A 27,797-nucleotide genomic window follows, 5' to 3' on the forward strand; every position below is an offset into this window, starting at 1 on the left:
TGCTTATATCTGCCATTTGTAGTTTTTTTTTTAACATGTTTTACTCATGTTTGTAGTTCTGAACCGAACCCTCATCCAAAGCACAATGGGTTGTGGGCAATATTAGCCTTTATAGTGAGCAAGGATCCACTCTCCGAAAAATCTACCGGTGTAGATAGTAGACCATCCGGGGACTTTTGACATACTCTTCAACATCCTATGCTTTGGGACTCACTTATTCTAATCTCACATACACATAGGATGGAAAGTATGGACATTCACTCGTGAATCAGTGTTTTTGAACATCTCTTGAATGAATGATTCAATGAAAAAAAATATTTTTAACAGTCACTTGTCGCCACCTACTGGTGTAACAATATAATTGATTACATTTTTATTTGAAGTTACTTCCAAAAAGTAAATTTACTCTATTTTGATCACTCCTATAGACATCAGTGTTTAAATCCAAAGTATAAACTTTTATCCCAGTACTTATGAAAATATGAATATATCTCAGACAGAAATAACGAGACTGTGTGGTTGAAAAAACTGTTTTTGAAGCGGTTTCATTCCTATGACTGCTGCTCTCTCTCGGTCAGCGTCAACACAGATCTGAACATTCACTGTGATCGTACTTGTCAAAGGTTTTTATATACATAGACAAATTGATGTCGTTTAGCTGGGTGTTTGAATCGAGATCCCGATCTTTTAACGATTAATCATACAGCTCTACTACTAATATATTGCATATTTGTTGTAGTGCTCAATAGTGAATGTCCAGAAGTCAAGCATCATCATAATAATTTTGGTTGGGTATTTAAATTAGCACGTTTTTGCGTTCCACAGCACTGCTTATTAATTGCTTTTCGTGAGTAAACATGCATATATATGCACATGAGCTCAAATCTTGTGTATTAAGTGTATTATTTCTGAAAAGCCCTTCTGTTGAGCTCTGTTGTGTGTGTTATTTGTGTGCAGTGGGCTCTGCAGTGTGTGTAAGTGGCCAGGGAGCTTCACCCACGATCAAACACTGTAACATCAGTGACTGTGAGAATGTAGGGCTGTATATCACGGACCACGCGCAGGTAATATGAAACTCCGTCCCGAATACACCGTGAGATCGGTCCTCTGTAGCGGATGAATCACGCCGCCGCTCTCTCCGTTTGCTCTGCAGGGCATTTACGAAGACAACGAGATCTCCAATAATGCTCTAGCAGGGATCTGGGTGAAAAACCACGGCAATCCCATCATCCGACGGAACCACATCCATCACGGCAGAGATGTCGGCGTGTTCACGTTTGACCACGGCATGGTAAAAACTCTTGGTGTCTCTGCACAACACAATGACAGGATCTGATATGTGTTTGTGTCTGTGTTTTCTCTCTCTTAATCATCCACAAACTGATATTAAACATATAAAGTCATGAGGGATATTCAGAGTGAAACGGTTATAATACCAAACATTTTAGTATTATTTATATACTATTATATTTATTTTAAATATATATTTTAGTTTCTAGTTAACCTGCTGTTATTAGTAGTTTATGTGCTTTGTCATTTTTATTAGTTTTTTTAATATTTCTATTTAGCTTTAATTAATTTTTTATTTCTGTTTTGGTAATTTTGGTACTTCACCTTCAACTTAATTTATTTCAGTTAGTTAAAAAGTCAACACTTCTATTTTTTGTTTGTTTTTTAAGTTAAAGTTTATCATCTAATATTTATATTTTATTTAATTAATGAAATGTATCATTTTTTTTGTTATTTTTGTGATCGTTTAGATACTATTTTAGAATTTATTCATATTTTGAATGTGCTTTTATTTTTTATATTTTCAGTTTTCATTTAAATTTGAGTTAAACTTTATTTGTGTTTGTCATTTTTATTAGTTTTTTAGTATTTCTATTTAGCTTACTTCTGTTTTAGTACTTTTATTTCAGTTAATTGCTAAGGCAACTTTTGTAAAGTTCTAATATTATATTATTATTTTTTTTAATTTCAGCTTTATTTTCAATAATTTTTAACAGTTATTGTTATTGTTATGGGTATGTAGTTATTGTTTAGCTAATAGCAACACTGGAATGGAAAATGATCATAATATCATTATCATACTACTCCTACTCTTTCAGTATGTACACTATACACCGTATCCTACATTGTGAAGTATTCTACTATACAGTGAGATAAACTAGGAAGAATAGACATAAGGATTTTTGGTTAATACTTGTATTAAACATTTTTTGATCACCATTTGTAAACAAAAATGGATTAAATTTGTGAAATAACTTCTAACTGCTACTTGCAGTCATCGTAGCATACTACTTTTTGATGTACTGCATGCTAAAGTATATACCTCATTCCACATTCTGTTTATTATTATTATTATTATTTAAATAGTATGTACAACTATAAAAGTTGTATACTGTGGCATGCATCTTTGCATTTTTTTTTTTTTTGGTAAAAATATCCTAGTTCTGTAGTTTACAGAAAACTTGCATACTTTCACATTACATAATGCATTTCAAGCAAGAATAGCATGTAATTCTGAACATGGCTAACACGGGTGCAGCTCAGTTGAAGTGTGTGTCTCTGGCTCCCTCTGCAGGGCTACTTCGAGAGCTGCAACATCCACAGGAACCGGATAGCAGGTTTCGAGGTGAAGGCGTATGCTAACCCTACAGTAGTGCGCTGCGAGATCCATCACGGACAGACGGGCGGCATCTACGTGCACGAGAAGGGCCGAGGCCAGTTCATCGAGAACAAGATCTATGCAAACAACTTTGCGGGTGTGTGGATTACCTCAAACAGCGACCCCACGATCAGGTGAGGGACTCAATAATAGACATGGAGTATATGATTTCTGCAGTCTAATCATATCAGTACATACAGGAATACTGTTCCTGCAAAGTGATAATCTCCCTTCTGATCAATCGCAGGGGTAACGCCATATTTAATGGCAACCAGGGTGGTGTTTACATATTCGGCGACGGCCGAGGTCTCATCGAGGGGAACGACATCTATGGCAACGCTTTAGCGGGAATCCAGATCCGGACCAACAGCTGTCCGATCGTCCGGCACAACAAGATCCACGACGGACAGCATGGAGGCATCTATGTGGTGAGTGAACAGACCACAACATCCACCAGACATGTTCTAATTCATCTTTTAACAACACATTCACATGTTCATGGTTCTCTGATGTTGGTTGCTGGTCACATGACATGCAAAAATAAACAAAATATTTAATCTTTTTTTAGTAAATAGAGCACAAGATGCAAAAAGTGCTACTGGGTTGTAAAGTCTGTATCTCAGTGATCTTTGGATACGGAAATAATACAAGTTGCAAAAATCATACGAGGCCTAGGCACTTAAAAAATAAATAAAAATAAATAAATAAATAAATATATATATATATATATATATATACAGTACCAGTCAAAAGTTTGGAAACACTACTATTTTTAATGCTTTTGAAAGAAGTCTCTTATGCTCATCAAGCCTGCAGTTAAAAACAAAAAACAACAAAAAAAACAGTAATATTATGAAATATTATTACAATTTAAAATAATGGTTCTCTTTTTTTAATATACTTTAAAATGTAATTTATTTTTGTGATGCAAAGCTGAATTTTCATCAGCAAGTACTCCAGTCTTTGGTGTCTTATGATCCTTCAGAAATCATTCTAATATGCTGATTTATGATCAATGTTGGAAACAGTTGTGCTGCTTAATATTTTTTTATAACCTGAGATACTTTTTTCAGGATTATTTTATGAATAAAAAGTTAAAAAGAACTGTATTTATTTAGAATAGAAATCTTTTGTAACAATATACACTACCGTTCAAAAGTTTGGGAACAATAACTATTTTTTTTTAAAGAAATTAGTACTTTAATTCAACAAGAATGCGTTAAATTGATAAAAGGTGATGGTAGCGATTTATATTGTTAGAAATGTTTTTATTTTGAATAAATGCTGTTTTTATGAATAAATGCTGTTAACGTTTTACTCATCAATGAATCCTGAAAAAAGTATTCCAAAAAAATATATTAAACAGCACAACTGTTTCCATCATTGATAATAACTGAGCATCAAATCAGCATATTAGAATGATTTCTGAAGGATCATAAGACACCAAAGACTGGAGTACTTGCTGATGAAAATTCAGCTTTGCATCACAAAAATAAATTACATTTTAAAGTATATTAAAAAAGAGAACCATTATTTTAAATTGTAATAATATTTCATAATATTACTGTTTTTTTTGTTTGTTTTTAACTGCAGGCTTGATGAGCATAAGAGACTTCTTGCAAAAGCATTAAAAATAGTAGTATTTCCAAACTTTTGACTGGTACTCTATATATATATATATATATATATATATATATATATATATATATATATATATATATATATATATATATATATATATATGAAAAGCCTTTATTTATTCATGGCTATAACATTTTAAAAACACATATATCTGCACACCAGCACGTTGCAACTAATACGCATTCATCAGGGTGTGGTAAAATAACACACTCAGAGTCATTTTATACTGCAGTCAATTAGTTATGACATGTTATCAGAATACCGGATTAGTGTTTTCTTGAGGGGGAATTTTAAATACTTTAACAATATCAAGAGAATCTATAAATGCAAGACACATTTAAATCAAACTCTGTGCAGTCCAAATACACCAGCAATCTATAACATCAAAATATAAAAAAAAGACAAATATAAAAAATTCACTAATATCCACTATATTCCAAAAAAACATAATATAATGTCAGACAAAATATATCGGGAAAAAAACCCATCATCAGAGAAGAGAAGAGAAGAGATGCTGCAAGAGTGAGGGGGAATTATTTTGATTGAAAATTTAAAAAAGATGTGCACGGATAAATCAGTTATAATAAATACTGCAATATTCTATTAAAACTAGGAATTGTCAATTGTGATTTCATGGTGACTCTCGAACTCCCGTTCGGGAAACCCTGTTCTAGTCCTAATGTTCACTAAACCACCGGTAGAGACTCACAGTCCCTGATTTGTCTCTGGTTTGTCAGCATGAGAAGGGTCAGGGTGTGATCGAGGAGAACGAGGTGTACAGCAACACACTGGCCGGCGTGTGGGTGACCACAGGCAGCACACCTGTGCTCCGCAGGAACAGAATACACAGCGGAAAACAGGTGTGTACTCCTCCATTCTCTCAGTGTGTGTGTGTATCCTGCTTCCAAAGGCTCTCATGCAAACATTCCCATTCAAAACACCAAACATGGCATAAGCGTGAGCACATGGGACGGACTAGTTCTCAAGATAACACCCAGATCTTGTAGTGATGCATTAAATGTGGTGTTGTCCGCAGGTGGGCGTTTATTTCTATGACAATGGCCACGGTGTGCTAGAAGACAATGACATCTATAACCACATGTACTCTGGAGTTCAGATCAGGTCAGTGGCCAATTTTTATTTCAGTTATGAATTGTATTTTCAGTTACGATTCTGGCTTTCAACGAATATGATAATCGAGACAAGATGATTATTGTGCGACATTCCGTTTTTTTGCCACACTTTTGCATGTATTTTTATGCAATGAATTTTTTTTATGAATAATTTTTTTAAAATATTTTTTTTATAATTTATTTTGTCTATTTTTATTATTGCATTTATTTTCAAAGTCCTTTCTGTTAAAAAGACAAGTTTGTTTTAGAAGTTTAATAGATGCATGACATTTCCAAAGTAAATGAGTTAAATAATCGTGATTGATTTGTGCCATAATCGATCATCATGCATCTTCCACAGACTTGTGGGTTTATAAAATTACTTTTTTTTTATTTTATTTTTTTAAGTAGTGACGAAAATGTTTTTTTTTTGTTTTTTGCATTTCTTTTTGTAGAACTGGCAGCAATCCCAAAATTAGGAGGAATAAGATCTGGGGTGGACAAAATGGAGGAATTCTTGTTTACAATTCAGGTAATCTCTCCATCATAACCTTTTGATCTGTCTTGATTGATATAAAGGCTGATATTTCTATTTCAATCAGAGAAATAAGCGTCCTCGTAATCTCTTCTCAGGTTTAGGCTTTATTGAAGACAACGAGATCTTTGATAACGCCATGGCAGGGGTTTGGATCAAGACCGACAGCAACCCCACGCTCCGCAGGAACAAGATCCACGACGGCAGGGACGGGGGAATCTGTATATTCAACGGAGGACGAGGTGACGCTCTTCTTCATTCTCCATTATGGCTCATGTAGTATCACTGTTCCAGTGCGCGTTCCCAGCCTGTGTCCGTTCTGCATTTCCACGGCAGAAAAGGGGATTCTGGGCCGGAAAGATCGGTTTAACCCCCGCTCTTATAGTCTTGCTGGTCTCAAACATTGCACCACATTGCTCTTTATATCTAAATATAAAACTATGCATGTGAGAGAGAGTGAATCAACAGTTTCAGTTTCACTATCTCTCTGAAAAGGACAGATTGAGAGGACTGGGTGTTTATGCGAGCTGCCGGATCACTAGATTCACTCCCGATACTGTCATCAGCAAAACAAATGCCACTCTGCCTGCACAAATACTGGGATGCACAATTTTGTTTTAGACTGTTATAGTCGGGTAAACGACACATCACAGCATGAAGTCTGTAGACTGGGTAAACCCAGCCTGATCTTCCGGCGATTTGATTTGATGAAACCTGTACGTTTATCTCTGCTGCTTCCTTTACAAATTTGCGGGAACCAATCACAAACTGGCTTATCCACCTGGCACACTATTGGCGGGTTTAATCCAATCCAATTCCACTTAAATACCACTAACTTTCATGTTTTTTTGTTTTTTTTGCATAACCTGCAAAAATCGCTCGATTGCATTGCTGCTTCTGCAAACCGCTGATCAACACGTTTGGTTACCGCCTGGAGTTTTCGCGTCGCTCTGCAAAGTACGTAACCTGGATCGTTGGTCTGATTGGTTGAAGGACTCTCCAGTTGCGTACAGAGTCATTTGAACTCTGCCCGTTGATCACGCCTCTTGTGCAGTAGAAAATACAGAGCAGACTCCCCAGACCAATGTTCAATCTTAAAGGGGTCATGAACTGGCTTTTTTTTTTTTTTTTACATTCAAAACATCAAAATGAATAAGTAATAGGCTATTTTCTACCCTGGTTTTGAGCCTAGCTCCTGAAACGCTCGGTTTTTATGGGCGTGCCGCATTGAAGACTTGGAAGTAAACGCCCACTGCTATGATTGGATAACAGTTTTGCATATTATAATGAGTTTCATGTAATGCGTGAATCGGTGGGCGGGGCTAAACAGGCAGTGTTGAAGTAGGCGTTGATCTTCTTCTGCGGAGGCGGGGTTTGATACCCTTTGACGTCATAGATCCCCACTTTGAAAAACCTGTCGTTCGCTGTGCCTGGTGTCAATAACAGCTTTTATTGGACTAACAAGGAAGTTTTCAGTTCTGAAACTTACAGGATATTCTTATAGTATGATGACCTCTTATATGTCAAAAGCTCAAGGAAAATTTGATTTCTCAGTTCATCACCCCTTTAAAAGATTGAGCTTGGTCAGGTGATAGCCAGACTATTAAGTCTGTGGAAACACAGCCGGTTTGTGACCTGGACAAGAACAGGCTTTGGCTCCAGAAAACACCAACCCTTCTGGTAGACAAGGGGTAACATGCCTCGTTCAGACACACACGCTTTCATACTGAACAGTTGCGATAGTCACTCATTTAGATCAGACTCCAGTCAGACACACTAATGATGGTATTGTGACTGACAGTGTGAGCTGTTCCTCTGCACTTCAGCATTATGATGTTGTGTTTGTATGTTGTAGGGTTGTTGGAAGAGAACGATATCTTCAGGAACGCCCAGGCGGGAGTCCTCATCAGCACTAACAGTCACCCTGTGCTGCGCAAGAACAGGATATTCGACGGATTTGCTGCTGGTAAAGTCATTTTTTGAACAGGAAGTGGGAACACTTTATTTTACAGTGTCCTTGTTACATATATTAAATGTACTATAGTAATAACAGTAAATTAGGCATAACTACATGCAACTAACCCTCAACCAAACCCCAATCCTACCCTAACTCTATAGCAAGTACATGTTAATTAATATTAATCACTGTAACAATGACACCTTAAAATAAAGTGTAACCCAGGATGTTTTTAGACATGTTTAATGAGATATTTTCTAAACATCAATTGAACTTGATTTTATTTTTAAAGGTTTTTTCCCTCTGTCCTCCCATTCATTTGTTTCCCATTTTTGTATTAGCATATGGACATTTTAAAATGGGAAAAATTGACACAAGCTCTCGGCACATTTTTTTTTCATTTTCTTTTTTCAGAAAATCTTTTTCTTTTTTATATATATGTATACGCCAACTAATTGTTTTGCATAAAGCGATTCTGGTAGTACCATTAAGATATATATTTTATATAAATAAATAAATAAAATTTTATTTTATTTTTAGAAGCATATTTTCTCCTTTCTAAGAACAATGAGTACAAAAGTTCTTAAGTGCATTTGGAAGTATACATATTTATCGTACTGCGATTAATTTATGCTGATTTGAAGAAAAAAAAAAAAAATTTTATTGAAGTTGTTTCCTCAGATTATGCACGAGTGTAAAATATGGCACTATTCTGTAAATGTAAAAAAAAAAAAAAAAAAGAGATGACAATCACATCATTCTTTCAGGAAGTGAACAGGAAGCACATGGATAAACAAATCTCGCTTATGTTTTGTTAGGATCATCAGCCCTTTTATTAAGATTTTTTTTTAATAGTAAACATTTTTAGTGTCTTTTTCTGCAGATTTGTGTGGGCATATATTGATATTTATTGATTTAGCTTGACTAAACTCAATGCAGTTTAACCACACTTTGTATAAACTGTTAAAACCTTCATGAAAAGTTTTTCGGAAATGAAAATGTTTTTTTATAGAATCGCACAGATATTCATTAGTTATTATATGCAAGTAATTGCTCACCTCTGTCTGTTTCAGGTATTGAGATCACAAATCACGCAACGGCAACATTAGAAGGCAATCAGATTTTCAACAATCGCTTCGGTGGATTGTTTCTCGCGTCTGGCGTCAACGTCACAATGAAAGGTAAACTGAACACATTCTGAACTTGCCTATTAAACGATCCAGTGAACATGAAGTGAACCGTGTTCCCCTTTAATCTTCTTCACAGACAACAAAATCATGAACAACCAGGATGCCATTGAGAAAGCGGTGAGCAGAGGTCAGTGCCTGTACAAGATTTCCAGTTACACCAGCTATCCAATGCACGATTTTTACAGGTAACGCTCCTCGGGAATACCCATTTGAAGTCTGCGTGGGGCTTTAGCGGCTGCTTTCTCACTGCTCTGTTCTTCCGTGCAGGTGTCACACCTGTAACACGACAGACCGCAACGCCATCTGTGTGAACTGCATCAAGAAGTGTCATCAAGGGCACGACGTAGAATTTATTAGACATGATAGGTCAGTCATGCCCTCTCAATCTTTGCATTTATTACTAAAATATCATTTTGCACTCAAAAAAATAAAAAGCCTATTTTTAAGCACGTTTTCCTCTGTAAATTGCATTAATGTTGGGAAAAAAAATACATTTCTAAGTACGAGTACACATCATGATAGTATCTTTCTCTCTGCCAATAATTTATGCTGATAAAAAATAAAAAATAAATCCAAATCCAATATTATGTCAAAAAAATTACTGTTAGAGATTGTTTTTTTACCTGTAAAATATGATTCAAACTTTTTTTTTTAATGAAATTGTTACTAGCTAAAAATGCAATGGCCCTATAATTATTTTATTATATTTTATACAATTGCATATATGCATTGAAACATGCATATAAATATTTTTATATAAACAGATTGACTTGTATATTTTATAAATATACAAGTCAATCTGTACTAAGTTTACCTCTAAGATAGTTATGATAATTGGCCAAAAACAAGGTCAGTTAGCAACCAAATTTCATTAAAAAAATAAATAATTGGATCATATTTTACACTTATGGGATGTAGAATATGGTCATGCAGAATGAGGCATTAATATGTGCTTTATAAGTAGTAATATGCATGCTAATAAGCAGCTAGTTAATAGTGAGAATTGGACCCTAAACTTATATATATATGTATATGTTGTGTAGTGATTGAGTGTGTTTGTCTCCGCAGGTTTTTCTGTGACTGTGGTGCAGGGACGTTGTCAAACCCTTGCACACTAGCCGGAGAGCCGACTCACGACACGGACACGCTGTACGATTCGGCTCCTCCTATAGAGTCCAACACACTGCAGCACAACTGAACTACAGACTCCGAGTGCTCAGTCCAGTGCAGATGAGATTACACGCTAGAAATAATTCAATTTTATTAAAAAAAACAAAACAAACATTGTGTAAACGTGGACAGAGAAAACATTTCTATTTAACAAATGCAAACACACAGTCACTCTGCGATCCTGTTGATCGCACACCGGCGTTCGGGAAGGTGGCGACTCAGGATTTGTGGGATGGCGGATGATAAACGAGGACGGTGAAGCGCATGGATCCCCAGTTTGAGCCACATACGAGAGAAACGGACCTAGAGCGTAGACTCACAATGCTTCCCATGATGCACCTGTTCTCCAAGCAGCCATCACCGCACTCTTGTATATGTACGGGGAAAAAAAATGACCCAGCACTTCAGTTTTTTTTTAGTTTTTTTTTTTTTTTAAAGACTGAGTTATTGAGGTTTGATTTTAATGCTTTCTCATGTAGTTTTGTATTTTCAAGCAAAAATCTTAAATGTACTTGAATGTCTTTTTATTTTATTAAGTATATTAATTTTGGGGTTGTTTATACCTTAGATTGCTGTATTTGTTCTCATGTCGCAGGATATATGTTCTTTCTGTGAAAGAGATTTGAGGAAAAAAAAAAAAAAAAAAGAAAGAAAAGAGAAAGAAACACTAAGTATTCTCCAGCAATGTTTTGAGTTTGAAAGGGAAAGTGTCCAAGTGATATAAAGGTTTTTCACCAGGATGGTGGTAACGATTTGGCCCAAGTGTTTTAAATAATATCCCCGCCCCTTTATCCTGATTGGACGACATCAGGAAAGATTAAAAAAATAAACGCAAGGCGCCAGACTTGCGAAAGCGTCGCATTCCTGCGCCATTTCACCCTGAATGCTGCGAGCCGAAGTGACGTTGCTGGAGATTTTTAAGAGGCTTCTTGCTTATTTGAAGCTCTGATGAATATCTGTACAGTTTTTTTTTGTGCTTTTCCCCCTCCATCCAACTGTATTTGGTGACTGTGGGTTCTCATACAGCCTGAATTGTATGCATGTTCCATGACATCTAGACTTAATATATTGTGAAGTACTCAATAACCATTATGTAGCTGGTAGTAATTAATCAAAAGTTTAATTTCCTAGTCAGAGGAACGTGTTACATTTTTAAAAATAAACTTTATTAGATCATTTCAGTAGTGAGATGCTTGCTTGCTTTATATGTGGTGAAAAATAACTCATGGAATAGTGAACAGAAGTGCTCAAAACAAAGAAAAACTAATCGTTTTCCATCACAGGCTGCGGATCATCTGAACCAGCGCGGAGAACTGCTCACGGTCAGCTGTGGAGTCTTCAGCCAATGAGCACAGTTTCCTGGCAAAACAAATAACGCAATTAGATTCTCCAATGCATACTAGTATTCAAAGGTTTGGAAAATGCATTCATAATACCTTCATTTAGCTTTTAGATTACATTAATTATTTGTAAGTGTTTATTTGCATTAAGTTTTAAGCAGCCATGACGGTCAACTTAGAAAACCTTATCATCATCATCATCACAATTGAAAACAACTGCAGCAGTGTCACGTACACATTTGGTTTTAAAGGGGTGGTTGATTATTTCACTGTGTAATGTTGCTGTTTGAGCATAAACAACATCTGCAAAGTTACAACGCTCAAAGCAAAGGGAGATATTTGCTTTTAAAGAAATAGTTTAAGGACTACAACAAACGGCTGGTAGAGACTACACCACATTCCTCCCGGGTTAGTGACATCACCAACCCTAAAATTTACATAAACCCCGCCCCCGGAACATGATTTATAGATTATCATGACAGAATATGCTAATCAATGACAAGAAGATAACTACACATAAACTACATAAATTCATCAACTATCCATTCAGAAATGTTGTCTACATGTCTCTTCTTGAGTCTCTCAATCATTGTCTGACTCCGGTTTGAACATAAAAAGCAAAAAGTTTTTGAAATTTTAAGTGCATGTTTGTGTGAGGTTCTGCAGACACTGGAGCTCTTGAAGCTCCGCCCCCTGTACTGGGAGCAGCAGCTCATTTGCATTTAAAGGAACAGACACAAAACGGTGCGTTTTTGCTCACCCTCAAAAAGTGACAATTTTAACATGCTATATAAAAATATTTGTGGGGTATTTTGAGCTAAAACTTCACATATACAATCAGGGGACATCAGAGACTTATTTTACATCTTGTGAAAAGGGCATTATACCACCCCTTTAAGACTGGCGAAATACATCAGTCTGAAACAGTTACTGTCCTGAAAGAAGAAAGCAAACAGCTCTCTTAAAAATAAAGGTTCTTTATTGGCATCAATGGTTCCATTTAGAACCTTTAACATCCACGGAATCTTTCCATTCCACTAAAGGTTCTTTAGATTTTTAAAATGACCTTCACAATAAGAACATAGCCTAGTTCTTTTAAGAGCTGCTGCTCACTGAAGGGTTCTTTAGGGAACCAGAAATGTTTCTTTTACGGTTCTTAAACTTTTAGAACCTTTATTTTTAAGAGTGTACACACAGAAGTGGATGATGGGTACATCAGTCTCTAGTTTGAAAAACAGCGAGAGACTGAGATGAAGAACACATCTGACGAATAAGAAAGAAGTAAAATGGGCAAAAGAACAAGAATTTGTGGGATGTGCTGCAGAAAGCATGATATGAAACTTCAGCTGAATTCCTTCATAAACTGACAGATATGAATGCTGCACATGAGTCTGTTATGAGCAGAGTGATTTGCAACATTATTAATGCCTTTACAGTGCATCTTGGGTGAATAAAATTTCAGTTTCTTTCAAAAACAAAATGTCTTAGTGTTTCCAAATGTTTGAATGGTAGTGTACTTATTTTGTGACAGAAATGGAGATGTTTTTCTTTCATAACAGTCAAGATGAATATCACCAATAACATGTCTTGGTCATATTTCACCATTATAGAAATTAGATGAAAAATATGTGTTGCAAAACTCCTAATGATTCTAAAAATAGGGTTTGTGACATTTTCATAATACAGCAATAGCACTGTATTACAATAATGACAAAAACTACAACACTAAAAATGCCCAGATGCAGCATGTTATTGATCATTTTAAGGAAAAATTTGCCTAGGGATGCACTGAAATTATCCGGATTTTGGCCGAAAGAGAAAAAAGGCCGAAGACAAGCCGTCCCTCAGTGTTCAGCGCTCAGGTTTCACTCTTGCACAGCAAAGAAAAGTAACTTCTGGTTTGGGTTTTCAGACGAGTGCATCTAGAAATGTCTGTTTCGGCCCAGAATTTCCATTTCGGTGCATCCCTACTTAATTGTCATGAAAACGTCACAATGCAAAATAGGTCTGTAATCTGAACACGGTTCATAAATGTTCTTACTTGAATATCCTGAGAGACACGGTGCTCCTCTCAAACTCACGGGCCTTCTTGTGGCCCGACTGGATGACTTCCTCCGGGATGTTTGCCAAGCGCGCTGCGTTGAAGCCGTAACTTTTGGGACACGCGCCACAGATGAACTTGTAGAGGAAGGTGATGGTCTCCTGACTGGGGTCCTCGCATTCATTCTCCACCATACAGGCCTGAGAGGGAAACAATGAAAATCCTTTCACTAAACACAATTGCTTAAATCACAGTGCTTTGCGGTGTGGAAGAAATTGCATCTTTAAGATGTGTGTGACCATCATATGACTAGGCCTGTCGCGATAGTCAATAAATCAATTAATCGCACGATAAAAAAAAAAAAAAAGAGCTCGATCATTTTTCCGGCCGCGATAATTCCATTTGCATGCTAGTTTGTTTTCCTCGTCTCTCTCTCTCTCTCTCTCTCTACCAAATAGACTGGATGACCACTCTCGGTTCCTTAGCGTATAGGAGGAGTGAACCCTCTTGTCAGTTGCATAGTCTTTGTGTGGGGAGGCGGCGCCGCGGCGCTTGTCAGTCACATGGTCTTTGTATGGGAAAGCGCCGGCGGGACTGCTTGCGGCGACAGCCGGGAGAGAGAAAAGACGCTAGTTGTGAGTTGGACGGAAAAAAAAGAAAAAGATGGAATTGGTTTCAAAGCCAAACGCGACAGCAAGCTCGATCTCATGAAAATGCGCATCTATACCAAGAATGTTATTTCTCGTGCCATTTATACGCCAAAAATAGTTTTTGCGTGCATATGATACGCACTTTATGGCGTGTAATACACACGCACTCCTCACCCCTAATCCTAACCAAGTATTTTCAGTGCGTAGCATATACACGTAATAAAGTGCGTCTCCGTCTTCCCGACAGTAAATTACACAATCACTCGAGCGTTTGTTTAGTCGACAAAATAACAGGAGGACAGTGCAAAATGCTGTGGTAATCTGTTGAGGCTTTTTGTTTTTGTTTACAAAGGTCCTAACCGGCAGTTTTGCCTGTTATGGAATGTATCACTATTTATGTCTGAGCCTAATGTTTCATATTTTTTGAAGTGCAATTTTGTTTACATCCATTTTATTTATTGTTTTTGGTATTTATTCAAGTGAATTTTTTTGTTAACAGACACTGAGAGTCCATTGCTTTTATTGTTTTTGGTTGTTTTGTTAATTTTTTGTGGATATTTAAAATGTATTTCCGTTTTCAATGTTTAATATTCTTAAGAAATAAAAGTTTATAGATCTTTGAAAAGGTGTACCTGCATTATTATGCCATTATCATTATATTAGATGAAAATGGTCTCGAACGACAATATTATCGTTTATCGCAATAATTTCTTGGACAATTTATCGTCCAGCAAAATTTGTTATCGTGACAGGCCTACATATGACAGTAAAAGAGCACACACACACTGGGAGTCAAGACTATAAAGCAGGAAGGATCACCGTCACACTCTGAAGCCACTCTGTGTGACTGATGAGATTTATTTTCTGGCAAGAAAAGTTCAGCAGTCATACAAAGACAATTGGAAGCCTCTAAGTGCCATCATTTTCTTCTAAAATGAGCATTTTTATCAAGCTCGTATATTTAGGTTCAGTAATTTCACTTTAATGACAATTAATAGGTCATTTTCATTGCCATTAAAGTGAAATAACTGAACATAGACATACAAGCTTGATAAAAATGATCATTCTAGAAGAAAATTTCAGATGGCACTTAGATGCTTTTGCATCTGAAGTCTTCATATGTTTGTCTCTTATTCAGTGGTGTAATTGTGTTTCTGATGAAGCCGCTGAAACTGACCATGTGTCCGAGCCTCACGGCGGGGTCCTGGACGTGTTCCTCCACCAGCGAGTGGTAATGAGTGGAGAACAGGGTCCGGCAGCAGATCTTCTCGGACAGCTCCTTTACCACTGCGCTCGCGATGGCCGTGCCGTCATACGTGGCCGTACCTCTGCCTGCAGTTCAAGCACAACAAAAGCTCTGAACTTACTCACTTTATTTCTATAGCGCTTTTTACAATAGATTGTTTCAAAGCAGCTTTACATAGATAACAAGAAAATAATGCAACAAAGTTTGTTTCCAGAAGAAAATAGCATCACAGTCCAGCTTAAGTTCAGTGATGTTTAATTTTTGTTGTAAAAAAAGTTCTTAATTTAGTTAATTTATATATATAGCCACACTGGAGAAATCCATGATGTCATCGCCCAGCTCAGTTCAGTTCTCATATAATGGTGTCAATGCAGGCTGATCAATAATATTGTTGATTATTAACCCTCTGGGGTCTGAGGTGTTTTTGGGGTCCTTGAGATGTTCTGACATGCCCTGACATTTGTGCTTTTTTCAGTTGCTTATAAACATATCAATGGCAAAGGTGTAATTACACTCTATTTAGCACAAACAGGACTACCATAATATGTGAGCAACATGTATGTACATGTTTTCATTTTTGAGAGAATAATGTTTATGCATAGTTATTGAAAAAACTAAAAATGAAAGTTTCTGAAATAAGGCCACAAAACACATACTAAATATGTGTCAATAAGACTTTTGACTAATGGATGTCGTCGCCTTGAGTTTTTTCTTCAAAATGATGTGAAAATCATCCTGCCTAATCATTCACATAAAACGATACATTGATTTAAGTTTTGTGAAACACTTTTAGTTTGGAAAGCCAATATGCGGATGGGGCGTAAACGCTCCAACAGCATCATGCATATTTAGTAGTTCACACCTGATGAGACAATACCCCTGCATACTTAATGAGCCATTCATTCAGTTGTGTCACCTATAGCCACAAGAAATAATGCAAGAGCAATATATATATATAGAAATTATTGAACTTAAAAATATACTCAGTATAGCAATAGAGTTTGCTAAAAGCTGTTCATTCAATACAGCAGTATTTGAAAATCGATAATATTTTGTAAAATTACATTTATATTTGCATTTATGTCAAAACCTAGACACTTTTAAACATCAAAATGACATTTATTAATATGTATTCGTGTCAAAATGACATATAAACAGATTTTCCTATTCAATTTTGCATGGAAACGCTTCCAAGACGCTTGCGTGTCGCGTGAAAAATAGGCGTCGGTTCTATTTATAGCATGCACGACGCACGTCTCACGCAGGCAGTGTGCAAACTCTAAACTGTTAACATGGGAGCTGAAATAAAAACGGACACGCCACGCAGCTGAGACGCTTACGCCACGCATCCAGTGTGTCACCGGCCTTATCCAGCTGATGTGGGGCGTTTCACAGGTTTGTATGGATCGCCTCACATTTGCGTTTGTATAGCGCGGTCTCCGTGGGCGGAGTCACATTAAAACTTAACGGAGAGTAGGCAGAACTCGCATCATGTTTATTTTTCTTTATTTGGTGAAAAGCACAACACTTTGTTTTTATTATGAGTATACACAAAAAAAATACACACTAAACAGGATCGATTGATGTATAACACAAGCATATAAGATAAAAATTAATATTAGTATTTAGATTTTTTTTTGCACTGATAAGGAAAAAAACGAGCCTATCGCGCCGGCGCGATAGCCGACCTCAGGGGGTTAAAGGGATACTTCACTGATTAGCATTAAGCTTTGTATCAGTAGAAACCCAGTAGTATTTTCGAATGATGTGCTTCCCTCCCTCATGTCCCCCTGAGACGAGAGATTTCTGTATTGTGTGTCTGGAAAAAACCTCAGATGATGCAAAAATCTTCATTTATCGTCATCAGAGGCTTTTTTGTCCAGAGGCGAGAGACTCCAGCAAGTAGGAGAAGCTCGTTCCGCATGTCTTCAACCCGCCCATAGGGGGATCTCACGATAAAATGGCGTCTTTTCAGTTTCGAGTCGACTAGTAGCCTAGTTGTATCATGTCTTCAGATACTGCCCTCTGTAACCGGTAGGCGTGGCTTGGGCGTGGCCTCGTAGGGCAGCGAAGCAAGTGCATTCTGGGAGTTGTTGTCTTTCATCCACATGAGCCAAAAATACATTTTCTGGCTTTTCTCAGTCTAGAAGGCACCAACTTCTGAAATAATTTCACATTTCTACTACATAAATGACCCAATTTACATACACATTCAGCTTTCCAGCGTTGAAATATCCCTTTAAGTAAAATGTCCCAACTAATCAAGCCAAAAGCCAATGGCAACAAAGGCGATAGTGGCAAGGAACCAAAACTCCATCAGTGACAGAATGGAGAGAAAAAATCTTGGGAGAAACCAGTCGCTCAGTTCTCCTCTGGCCATCGAACGAAAAGTGTGTATTATGATTAGGCAGCATTACAGGTCAGAAGTCAGATTGGATCAGAACATTCAGAATAATATCCAGTTCTGTCTGGTTGAAGATCGGAGTCATCACGCCGGTATGGAGACGAGTTTATTGAGGATTTACACCCAGATATTCTCTAATAACTGCTGTTTTACATTTAGTGTGAAGTTTAATGTGAGATGAACAGATCATTTACCCAGTTCATCGAGCAGGACGAGGGAGTGGTTGGTGGCGTGCAAAAGTATGCTAGCAGTCTCGCTGAGCTCCACGAAGAACGTACTTTCACCTAGAAAACATGATAGATTAAGTATTGAGAGTAAAGCTCACACATGAACACTGAACGGGGAAGAAGCAAACGGCAACTTACCTGACATTATACGATCAGAGGCGCCGAGACGAGTGAACACTCGGTCCACAGGAGTGAGACGCAAACTCTCAGCAGGAACGTAACAGCCCAGCTGGGCCAAGATCACCACCAGACCACACTGAAACACATGGACATATAAGAAAATCTGCATATTACTTTATTTCTACATAACAGGCAGTTGACAAAAAGTCAATAAAGGTCCTATTATGTTATTTTGCATGTTCATCTTTCTTTAGTGTGTAATGTTGAAAAAGGTTTCCTCCAGTGGGATTTCTTCTCTATATCAGTGTCACCGTTTCTGAACTCCCTGAAACACCTCCATTGTAGTCTTGAGCTTCTTCTTCCTCATTTAAATAATTAATATGCAAAATAAAGGGGCGGGGCCTGGTTGAGTTAGGGGCGGGACATTTCCCAAACACACTCGAAACGCTCGACCAATCACAACACACTGATCCAGCCGACCAATCAGAGCACAGCGTGCTTTCAGAAGGCGGGGCTTGGAGCAATGGAGAATGTTTTTTTGAAAATTCAAGCATGAAAACCTAATCAAAATCAAGACTTAATAGGTCCTCTTTACCACTTTAGGTTACTTCAATAGTCCTGCAGTGAGAGAAATTAATTCTTAAAAGTACAAATATTCCATATATTCTCTCAATGAATACGTCATAAATCCAGTATGTGTAGATATACAATAAACTGAATACAACATTTTACAAATCTCCTTTTGAGTTTTCCATGCCTTTAAAATAATAATAAAAAAAATATACAATGTAAAAATGGCAAAGACTTTTTCATGATTTTATTAATATTATGTATGACAGAATTTCCAGCCCTAAACAACTAAACATTCTGAAAACATGATATAGAAACCTGCATTTCCAGAAATAGGAGCTCAAACCACATCCTTCTTCCTGCCTGAACAGCTGCTGAACACATCAAGTTTACCTAGACTACATTCAGTCATTATTAAATGATTAGGGTTGTATGGGTGAAAATATTTGCTCTGACAATGATTCGATTACAATTCTTTACTACATGCACAATGAAATTTGGCCATGATTCAGTTCAAATCAGTTATTTTGGGCCGGTTCAGAATTATTTTCAAACATAAATGTTTCATAACATTTCATCTACTGCCTTTGTGACACAATGTCACATCAAAATACACTGTGAATCTGCATTTAGTGGATTTTTTATTTAATTAACATTTTTATTTTATTTAATTTTGTCATCTTGAATGTTGATTTCCAACACTCACCTGTCTCATTAAGGTGGACTTGCCTCCCATGTTTGGCCCGGTGACTAACACACATGGGGCAAGTGCTTTATCATTATCTTGACCCTCTTCTTCTTCACCGCTAGGGCAAGCGATGAAGATGTCATTGGGAATGAAGTCATCACCGAAGAAGGTCTTGGTGACACAAGGGTGACGGGACGCTCTCAGATCCAGGAAGGGGTGCGACTGAGACCCGTCATTCGGAAGAACCATCTCCGGTCTCGCCATGGGCCCGTCGCCGCTCTGACTGTACCGGGACATGCTCAACAGCACATCTGGTGGTGACAACAACAGAAAACATATCATTTTACCAAACATCATTCTAGTACCAATGTCTCAAGTACTTGGTTTAAACTTATTTAAGCAAGCAAGGCATTTTTGGGGAAAATGTTCTACTTTTTTTGTGGTCCAAAACATTCCACGATTCTCAAAAAAGTTAAAATTCTGAAAAAAGTAACAGAAATTAAACAAAATGGCTTCCATGGCTTGTTGTAATTGCGCATACAACCATTCTGTTTGTAGCTATTTTGAGGAAAATATCCTTAAATGTTTTTTAGCCAACTGATTTACATGTAAACCTTTAAAACAGGTTTTCAGTAAGACGTTTTTCTTCAATCAGGATTTTGTAATGCATTTAAGTGCACTTGTAACTACAAACTAGCTCAAATTAATCCTTTGACAACCTATCCATAAAGAATAGCTGTATAAACTACAGTCAAATATGAAAAACAGCTTATTTTCAGCTAGAAGTTGAAAAAATATGAATGAATAGAGCATGTTGCCATTATTGATGTAAAGTACGGTATACATGATATTCTGTATGAAATAATTTTTAATGAAAGGGTAAAAACAAGTCTTATGAATACCAACATTTTGAAAGTTTAAACAAAATAAATATAGGCCTGGTTTCACAGACAGGGCTTAGAGTTAGATTAAGCCAGGATTAGCCTTAGTTCAGTTAGGACATTTAAGTAGCTATAAGAAATGTGCCTTCGAAAAAAACATTACAGGTGTGCATCTTGAGGCAAAACAATGGCACTGACATATTTTAAGATGTCACTTTAAATTGAAACAGTTCAAACATGCATTTAAATCTGGGACTAGGCTTAAGATTGGTCTGTGAAACCAGGGAATAGTTAATTTTTTTTCTTACCAAGTACAGCCATGCACTCAACGGCTGTCTGCCAGTCTTTGTAATTCTTGTCGAAATTGTAGAAGAGTCTTCTCATGCAATCCTTAAGCGCTGCGTCTCTCTTGTCTTCCCAGCTCTGTATCTCTGAAAACAGCCGCTCGATCTCTTTGGTAGAGTAACGCTTCCAGCCCTTCTTAGTGGACCTCACCTCGTACTCCTCTGGCACGCTCCTCTCGGAAACACTGTCAGGGACTTCCAGCTGGTAGCGGTTCCTTCCCGTTCCCCAGTATGATAGATTCTTGCATCCCAATCTCTTCTTCTGTCGGTCCAGGTATTCCTGCAGGCCTTTCTCAGTGTCTTTAATTCCGTCTAGGGCTTGGTCGTACTCCGGATCAAAGCCAGCTTTTGGAGTTATGACACCTGTGGTTCGAGCTTTCTGATGGTCGAAAGCTTTGTCCCAACGTTTGAGCTCTGGCGAAAGGTCGGGGAAAAGCCCATCTTCATTTTCTGTCTTGAGGAGCACCACTTGGCGCATTAGTTTCGATCGGAAGCCTTCAGCGACGGGCTCCATGATCGACACGATTTCTTTCATCACTTTAAAACCCTCAAGTGCCGCAAGAAAGTCAGCGATCTTACGTTTGCTGTAGACGACCTCCTCGTACAGAACGGCTCGGGAGTCCGGGTGGTCTTGTCCTTTTACAGGAGTACCCATGCTGTGGATCTTGCTAAGTAGCCTTTCGAGATCCGGAAGCTTCTTTAGTAGGTCGGTGACTTCGGTCATTTGGGATGGAGCGCCCATCAGGTCCTCCAGAGCATCCAAGCGATCACCAATGGAGGATGGATTACAAAGAGGGGCGCAGAGCCATTGCTTCAACAACCGTTTGCCGAAGGGAGTGCAACACGTGTCCAATCGTTCAAGTAGGGTTCCCTCAGGACCGCCAGTCGAGCTATTCTGAAGGATCTCAAGGTTAGCAAGGGTCACTCCATCCAAAACCATTTTTTGACGGGTCTGGGCAAAAAAACAAGATGCTCCCCCAGCCTGCTCCATCTCCACATCGACAGGAACATACTCCTCAAAGTTGCCCATGGAAAAAAGCTCCTGGTCCACTAGGCATTTCTTGAGGTAAAACATGCAGCCGCCAAGGGCAGAAAGAGCGAGTTCATAACCCGTCTTTGGAGTGAGACTTAGAGCGTCACATTCGGACGTCATAGCTTTGAGAGTTGGAGGAAGCACTGATGCCTTTTCATCATCAACTGACGCTTTGCTTTCTTTAAAGTAGTCTTCCTCAGCAAGGACCTTTAAGGTCTTCTGGGCATCCCAAAACTGCGAACCAGCATTGAGGCCTTCTTGTAAAGTGGAAGACAAAATGGCCTTGAAGATTTTCATTGTCTCGGCTGACGGGTTGCCCTTCTCGAAAATAACCTGTGCAGGAGAATAGTGTGCAACCAGAGTACGCAAACGGGAGCAATGGCGGTCATCCTGAAATTGACCGACATGGAAGCGCCCCATCGAGGTGTCAATGAAACAAACCCCGTAGATGTGGCAATGGCCTGCGCTGTCCTCCTCGCTCTTCTCTTTAATGCTCAACAGATATTTACTCTGAGTTTCAGAAGGGGCGCCATCAAGCACGCTGTACGTCTGAGTCCCTCGCGTGATGATTCGGCAAACCTCTCGCTTGACGACACGGTCAAATTTGGTGGGACGCGCCATTTTCTTGCATCGTGCTTCCATCATATCAGGGGTCTCGGTCTGTTCCACGCGAGCCACTTTGTAGCCCTTTTGCACGAGTACGTCTGAGAAGCGTCCGAAGCCAATCTCGGGGAAGCCTGAATGGGCCCAAGCGCCCTTCATGAAGGTGAGGCCGAGTTCGTTGACGCCAATCACTGCGTCCATATGGTAGAGCTCGTAGAACTTCCCGACTTTGTAGAACAGAACGGTATCGAACATCTCAGACTTCAGCTGCCACCAACGGCGCATTCCAGGCGTTGTCCTGTTAAGGAAATCATCGGGAACGTATAGAGTCGTGGGGTCGTAGTTTTCATCAGATTGTCGTTTACGCTGCGCATCCTTTCTCTTGCCGTCCAGCAGCCATTCGAGTTTCTCATGGTCCCACACAGTAGATCCTCCCTCCGTCCCGTTTGCACTGGTACTCTGGCTTTCGAAGTTGTCTGGGGCAGAGAAAGCAGAGAGTCGAGATTTGGTGTTGGAGGTCACGGATGGTAAAGTCGCAGGTGCTCGTTTTGGGGTATCTGGTTTGCTCTGTGATTTAGCAGGCTTCTCTAAAGGACGTTTGCGCTTGACCGGTTTCACAGGGCTTTCTGGTTCGGGCTCCTGCTCGCTTTCTTCTTCCTCAGCCTCGCTACTCACCACCTCCTCCTCATCGTCGTCTTCCTCGTCACTGCTTACTTTTGCTTTCTCAGGGTTGAACTCTTCACCGGAGTCATCGCTGTCAGATGCCACCACAATGCGCCGACGCTTCGACTTCTGACCCGTTTCAGCCGCGGCACGAGATGAACGTCGGCTGGGCTTCACCTTTTCTTCAGCCTCTTCCTCAGACATTTCCACATCTGATAGAGTTGATTTCTCAACCTATAATAAAATATTACATGAAATTAATTTCTTAGAAATTTAAAAGGAGAAATTTTAAGCCCCTTTCACACAGCTAGTTGATCCCGGAAAATTGCCATAAAATTGGCAGAATGCTTTCTGTGTGCATGCAAACATGTCACGGGATTGATTACGGGATCAATCCCGGAATGGGGACCTAGTAACATTGCCGGGATCAGTTCCAGAATGCGCCCTGTGTGAACAAAAGCCGTAATCAATGTCATTAGGGGTGTGTTGTAGTGATGACGCTGAAGCTGAGATCGTACACCAGCTTAGTGGAACAGTACGCCATGCGCTAGTTTATGACCGAATCAGAAAAAATAAAAATAAAATGCACAAGCGTGGTTTCTCGAGAGAGAAATCACAGACCATGAGCAAACTTAAGACGCTGTGGAGACATTACATGGCACATCGATGTCACGTGTCTTTACGAGATGTGTGTGAATGCGCGCGAACGATTCCGGAACATCCCTGGCAGTGTGAATTAACCAAAATCAAACGATCTCAGGACAAGTCCTGGGGCAAATTATTGTCAAGTCAAGTCATCTTCATTTATATAGCACTTTTAACAATGTAGATTGTTTCAAAGCAGCTTTACAGAGATAAACGTATAATTTAAGGTAACAGAGATTGTTTTGGCTTTATAGCGGTTCTTTAATAAAGTTATTTTCCAGCTAAAGTTAGTTTTGATTGATTCGCTTCTGTCGCAACGATAATTTGATATTAAATTAGGGGCCGCTAAGACGACACAATATTGGTGTATTTAAAGCTTTTTTCAGATGATGAAAATATTAGTGACCAAAAAAGACCAGTCTGTTTGCACGCTTACATCTTCTCAGTAAATAATGACTTTAATTCCAGTCTGTTCCTCACTCAAAGCGAATGAATGACTTCAGAAGATTTAGGGAATATAGCACATTAAGTCATATGAACTACTTTCATGGTGACTTGACTTGTAGACACTATATGCTGCATGGTAACATTCTTCAAAATCATGGAAGAAAGAAAGTCATACAGATTTGGAAAGACTTAAGACAAGCAAATTATGAGAGAAATTAAATGTCTGGCTGAAATATCCCATTAAAACTAAATGCATCTTTTATGTGAATATTAACTTTCTTTGGTCTAGTGTTTGCTCACATCCATATCCTCCTCCTCCTCCTCCTCTTCTTCATCTGAGGGATCCATGCACACGGACATCTTCAGTCTCTGCTCAGGACTCTGCTTCATTGCGGCATCTGCCAGCTCCATTGCTTTACGTATCACAGGCTTACCGCTGAAGAACACGCCTCCGGATTTGGCATCTGCGCTATCAGAGCCTTAAAAGAATAACAAGAAATTATGTAAGGTCAGAATAAAGTATTACACACATTTGAATAATATTTGATGTTTTACCTACAATGTTTGAAGACTATGTTCAAGTGTAAACAAAGCCTTGCTCTCACCTTGGTACTCTCTTATGTATTTTGTGTTAACCCAGCCTCGGGTTGGTGGTTCATCGAAAAAGTGAACGTGAAGCCTTTGGTCTCGGCCACGGCCCCTCATCTGCTGTCCGGTGAGAGGTTGAGGAACAACCATACAGGGCCACCAGGGATGTCCTTCCATCTTAGCCCATACCAGAGTGCCAGCACTAAACATGCATGACTGCTCTCTGGAGAGAAACAATGATCTTTTGTGATGCATTCATTTAAATAAAGTAAGTGCAAAATTACAGATACTAATTACATAAGGTGAAAATGAAGTACTTGTATTTTGACCTACAGGTCCAAATACTTTAATACTTTTTGATGGCAACGTTAAGTATTTGAATAGTTTAACATGTACACAATAGTTTATATAGCCAAGTATTCATACAAATATTTCATGTAGTTCAATAATAGGAACTCATAAAACTATCAAGTATTGTACAATGTTGTTTAAAATAGTTTTAGATGAAGTACATATCACTGCTGAAACTCATTCGCAGACAGTAAAGCATTAAAAATAACATTTTAAAGAATACAGAACAATCCATATGCTTTATAAAAAAAGCAATTGGTAACAGTTTATGCCCCAATACTACAGTTTTTGTACAATAAAATAAAATTAACTTGGTATTAGCCACCACCACTGTCATAAAAATTAACAAACAACATGCTTTATATCTATTTTTTGGCTTTTATATATATATATATATATATATATATATATATATATATATATATATATATATATATATATATAAATATCATCTATTGTATATATTGATCTAAAATGTATTATTATTTTAGACTTTTCTTTTTCTGTCAAAAATTCTCCACTGCAAAATTACTACAATTATGTTGTAATAAAATTAAATAAAATAAGATTAAAAATTTGCAGTGGAGAATTTTTGTAACGGACCCTCCTATTGGACAGACAAAAAAAAATCCCTAAAGGCGAAGGAAATTTGACCCGCCCCCTCCACACAGTCTCCCGCCAAAAAAAAAAAGAAAGTATCAAACACAGGCAAAAGTAGCACGTGTCGTGGACTCATATAAGGCATAATCCTCCGGTGAGTTTTCAGTATGACACCGCAGACAGTGCTGATAAACTACACACTTAGAATAACCAAACTAATCCTTGCAAAATGTAAACATGGCACATGACAAAACAGTACTGTAGTAGTACTATGGTACACTAAGGTACTTTCAAGAATACGATGATAAAACCATGGTACATGTCCAAATAACACTGGTACATTTTGTAAATAGAATTGTATCATGTGCATATCAATGTAGCATGACATTGCCATCACATGAGGACCACGACGTGGTGTCACCATGGTAACCTGTACATTATCTTTGCATTGCATTATGCAGTATTGCACATAGAGTTGCAGTTACTGTACCTCTCCTTTGCAGTGTCTGCTTTCTCTCCGAACAGTTTCGCGTGTCCAGCTTTAACTTGAGCTTTTGCAGGTTTTGCTGGTGTTTTCCTGCCGTTGACTTGGGCTTGTTCTTTAGGCGAGGTGTTGGATCTGCTCACTGCATCTGCCTCCGCTGGAGAAGGCTTGGATTTGGCCTTCGCCGCGAGAGGAGGCGACTTTGTGAAGAAATTAAAAAGGGAACTTTGCTTTGCCATGTCTCCCAAAGAGTGTTGTGCAATATGATGTTAAATTATTCCAAGAAAATAATTCATCTATATTCCATTCCAACAGACCCAGGGCTGTTCTGCTCAGCTGAGTTATTTGTGGAGCTGAGAGTTCGCGGGAAAATGCCGCTGCTCGCGCACGGAAAGGGAAGAGGAGGAGCGAGTCACGTGACGCCGCGAGAATTTGGACCTATAGGAACCACTGTGTATCCTTTCACGCCACCCACGTGGCTGATATGACACATGCGTTTATTTTCATTTAGAACGCGTGTATGTGTAATGCGTTCTATTAGAATGTGTTAGATTCTCTTTTAGATGCGCGTGCGCTGCTTTGCCATTGCTTTTCTCGGTAAACTACGTATTTGGCCGTCAATGCGTTCTTTGAGAGCCAGTCCTAATAGGACACAAAAATAAGTTATACATATGATAAATATAAATGTAAAATAATGGGGAAAAGACAGAGTAGCGTGTTAAGTTCTTATGTTTGGAGTTCCAAAGCTGCCCAAAAAAAACACACAAAAAAAAACATAAATAAATATACAAAGAAATGTAAAAATAAAATAAAATAAATAAATTAGTATTTATACTTTTATGTCCTTATTTATGTAAAATTGTATTTTTACAATATTTTTACTGTCACATCCGTAACGATGTAAAGATTAAGTTTATGCCTAAATTGTATAATAATTATGAATAAAAATAATGTGTAACTCTATGTACAAAATCAAAAATATGACTCTTATTGTCTATTAAAAGTAATGACTATTATTGTCATGCAATCCTATGATACAAATGACCCCCCCCCCCCCCCCCCCCCCATATATTTTTTTTAATCCTTGTCTTGGAATCACAATAGAACTGTGATTTAATCCATCATGACCATCACGACCAGTTTAATGTGCTGTTTCTCCACGCTGTCAGGATGAAAAACTTTATTATACATTGAATCAAAAATATAAAGAGTTGAACGTTTATTTTGAGAAGTTTGACATGAGGGGACTCTGAGGTCTGCGTATGTATTTATTTATTTGATGTTAAATATGAGAGAAGACAGCATATTCGTTTGAAAGTGATATGATGGACATGGACTATAGCAGTTGTCCTGTTACGTCAGCAGAGTGCAGTGTTGGCCCACTTAACAACCAACATCAAATTTACACGCTCACACAGCAAATGCTTGGAAATATCTCTTCTTGCATTTTCATCCATAATTTGTAAAACAAAATTCTGCAACATGACTAATCAGATGTAAGCCCAACCGATCATGTGTTCTCCTACTAACTCTGGTCATTTATAATGTGAAAACATAGGCTTTAAAATGAGACATAATGCAAAATATGCATCTTTCATA

At 38.1% G+C, this 27,797-nt stretch overlaps 2 protein-coding genes across 2 annotated transcripts in view; one reads left to right on the forward strand and one right to left on the reverse strand.

Moving 5' to 3' along the window:
* fbxo11a (F-box protein 11a) overlaps nt 1–11,449 on the forward strand; it is a 37,683-nt gene extending 26,234 nt beyond the window's left edge. Inside the window, exons 10-22 of the mRNA XM_084093986.1 lie at nt 958–1,064; nt 1,154–1,291; nt 2,585–2,802; nt 2,916–3,096; nt 5,047–5,169; nt 5,346–5,431; nt 5,877–5,953; nt 6,055–6,198; nt 7,812–7,922; nt 8,987–9,094; nt 9,180–9,288; nt 9,371–9,469; nt 10,172–11,449. Coding sequence (XP_083950112.1) covers nt 958–1,064; nt 1,154–1,291; nt 2,585–2,802; nt 2,916–3,096; nt 5,047–5,169; nt 5,346–5,431; nt 5,877–5,953; nt 6,055–6,198; nt 7,812–7,922; nt 8,987–9,094; nt 9,180–9,288; nt 9,371–9,469; nt 10,172–10,301 — 1,631 coding nt within the window. The 3' untranslated portion in view covers nt 10,302–11,449. The remainder of the gene's footprint in view (nt 1–957; nt 1,065–1,153; nt 1,292–2,584; nt 2,803–2,915; nt 3,097–5,046; nt 5,170–5,345; nt 5,432–5,876; nt 5,954–6,054; nt 6,199–7,811; nt 7,923–8,986; nt 9,095–9,179; nt 9,289–9,370; nt 9,470–10,171) is intronic.
* msh6 (mutS homolog 6 (E. coli)) lies at nt 11,372–26,602 on the reverse strand. Its single transcript, XM_084093985.1, has 10 exons — nt 26,205–26,602; nt 24,781–24,986; nt 24,476–24,654; nt 20,749–23,317; nt 19,578–19,870; nt 18,320–18,437; nt 18,149–18,238; nt 15,482–15,636; nt 13,655–13,854; nt 11,372–11,632 (listed from the first exon to the last, which is right to left on the reverse strand). Exons 1-10 carry the CDS (start codon nt 26,435–26,437, stop codon nt 11,551–11,553), a joined length of 4,125 nt encoding a protein of 1,374 aa, XP_083950111.1. The 5' UTR covers nt 26,438–26,602; the 3' UTR covers nt 11,372–11,550.
* Nucleotides 26,603–27,797: the final 1,195 nt, after the last annotated feature.

The sequence above is a fragment of the Abramis brama genome (assembly GCF_963993115.1).
Source record: "Abramis brama genome assembly, chromosome: 19".
Lineage (NCBI taxonomy): Eukaryota > Metazoa > Chordata > Actinopteri > Cypriniformes > Leuciscidae > Abramis > Abramis brama.

Excerpts from the sequence above, each read along its gene's own strand:
- msh6 (XM_084093985.1), bottom strand. The coding sequence starts at position 26,437 with ATGGCAAAGCAAAGTTCCCTTTTTAATTTCTTCACAAAGTCGCCTCCT. Across the intron at positions 24,655-24,780 it reads ATACATAAGAGAGTACCAAG|GCTCTGATAGCGCAGATGCC; the intron begins GTGAGAGCAAGG and ends TATTCTTTTAAG. Across the intron at positions 19,871-20,748 it reads TGAGTGCATGGCTGTACTTG|ATGTGCTGTTGAGCATGTCC; the intron begins GTAAGAAAAAAA and ends TGTCACCACCAG.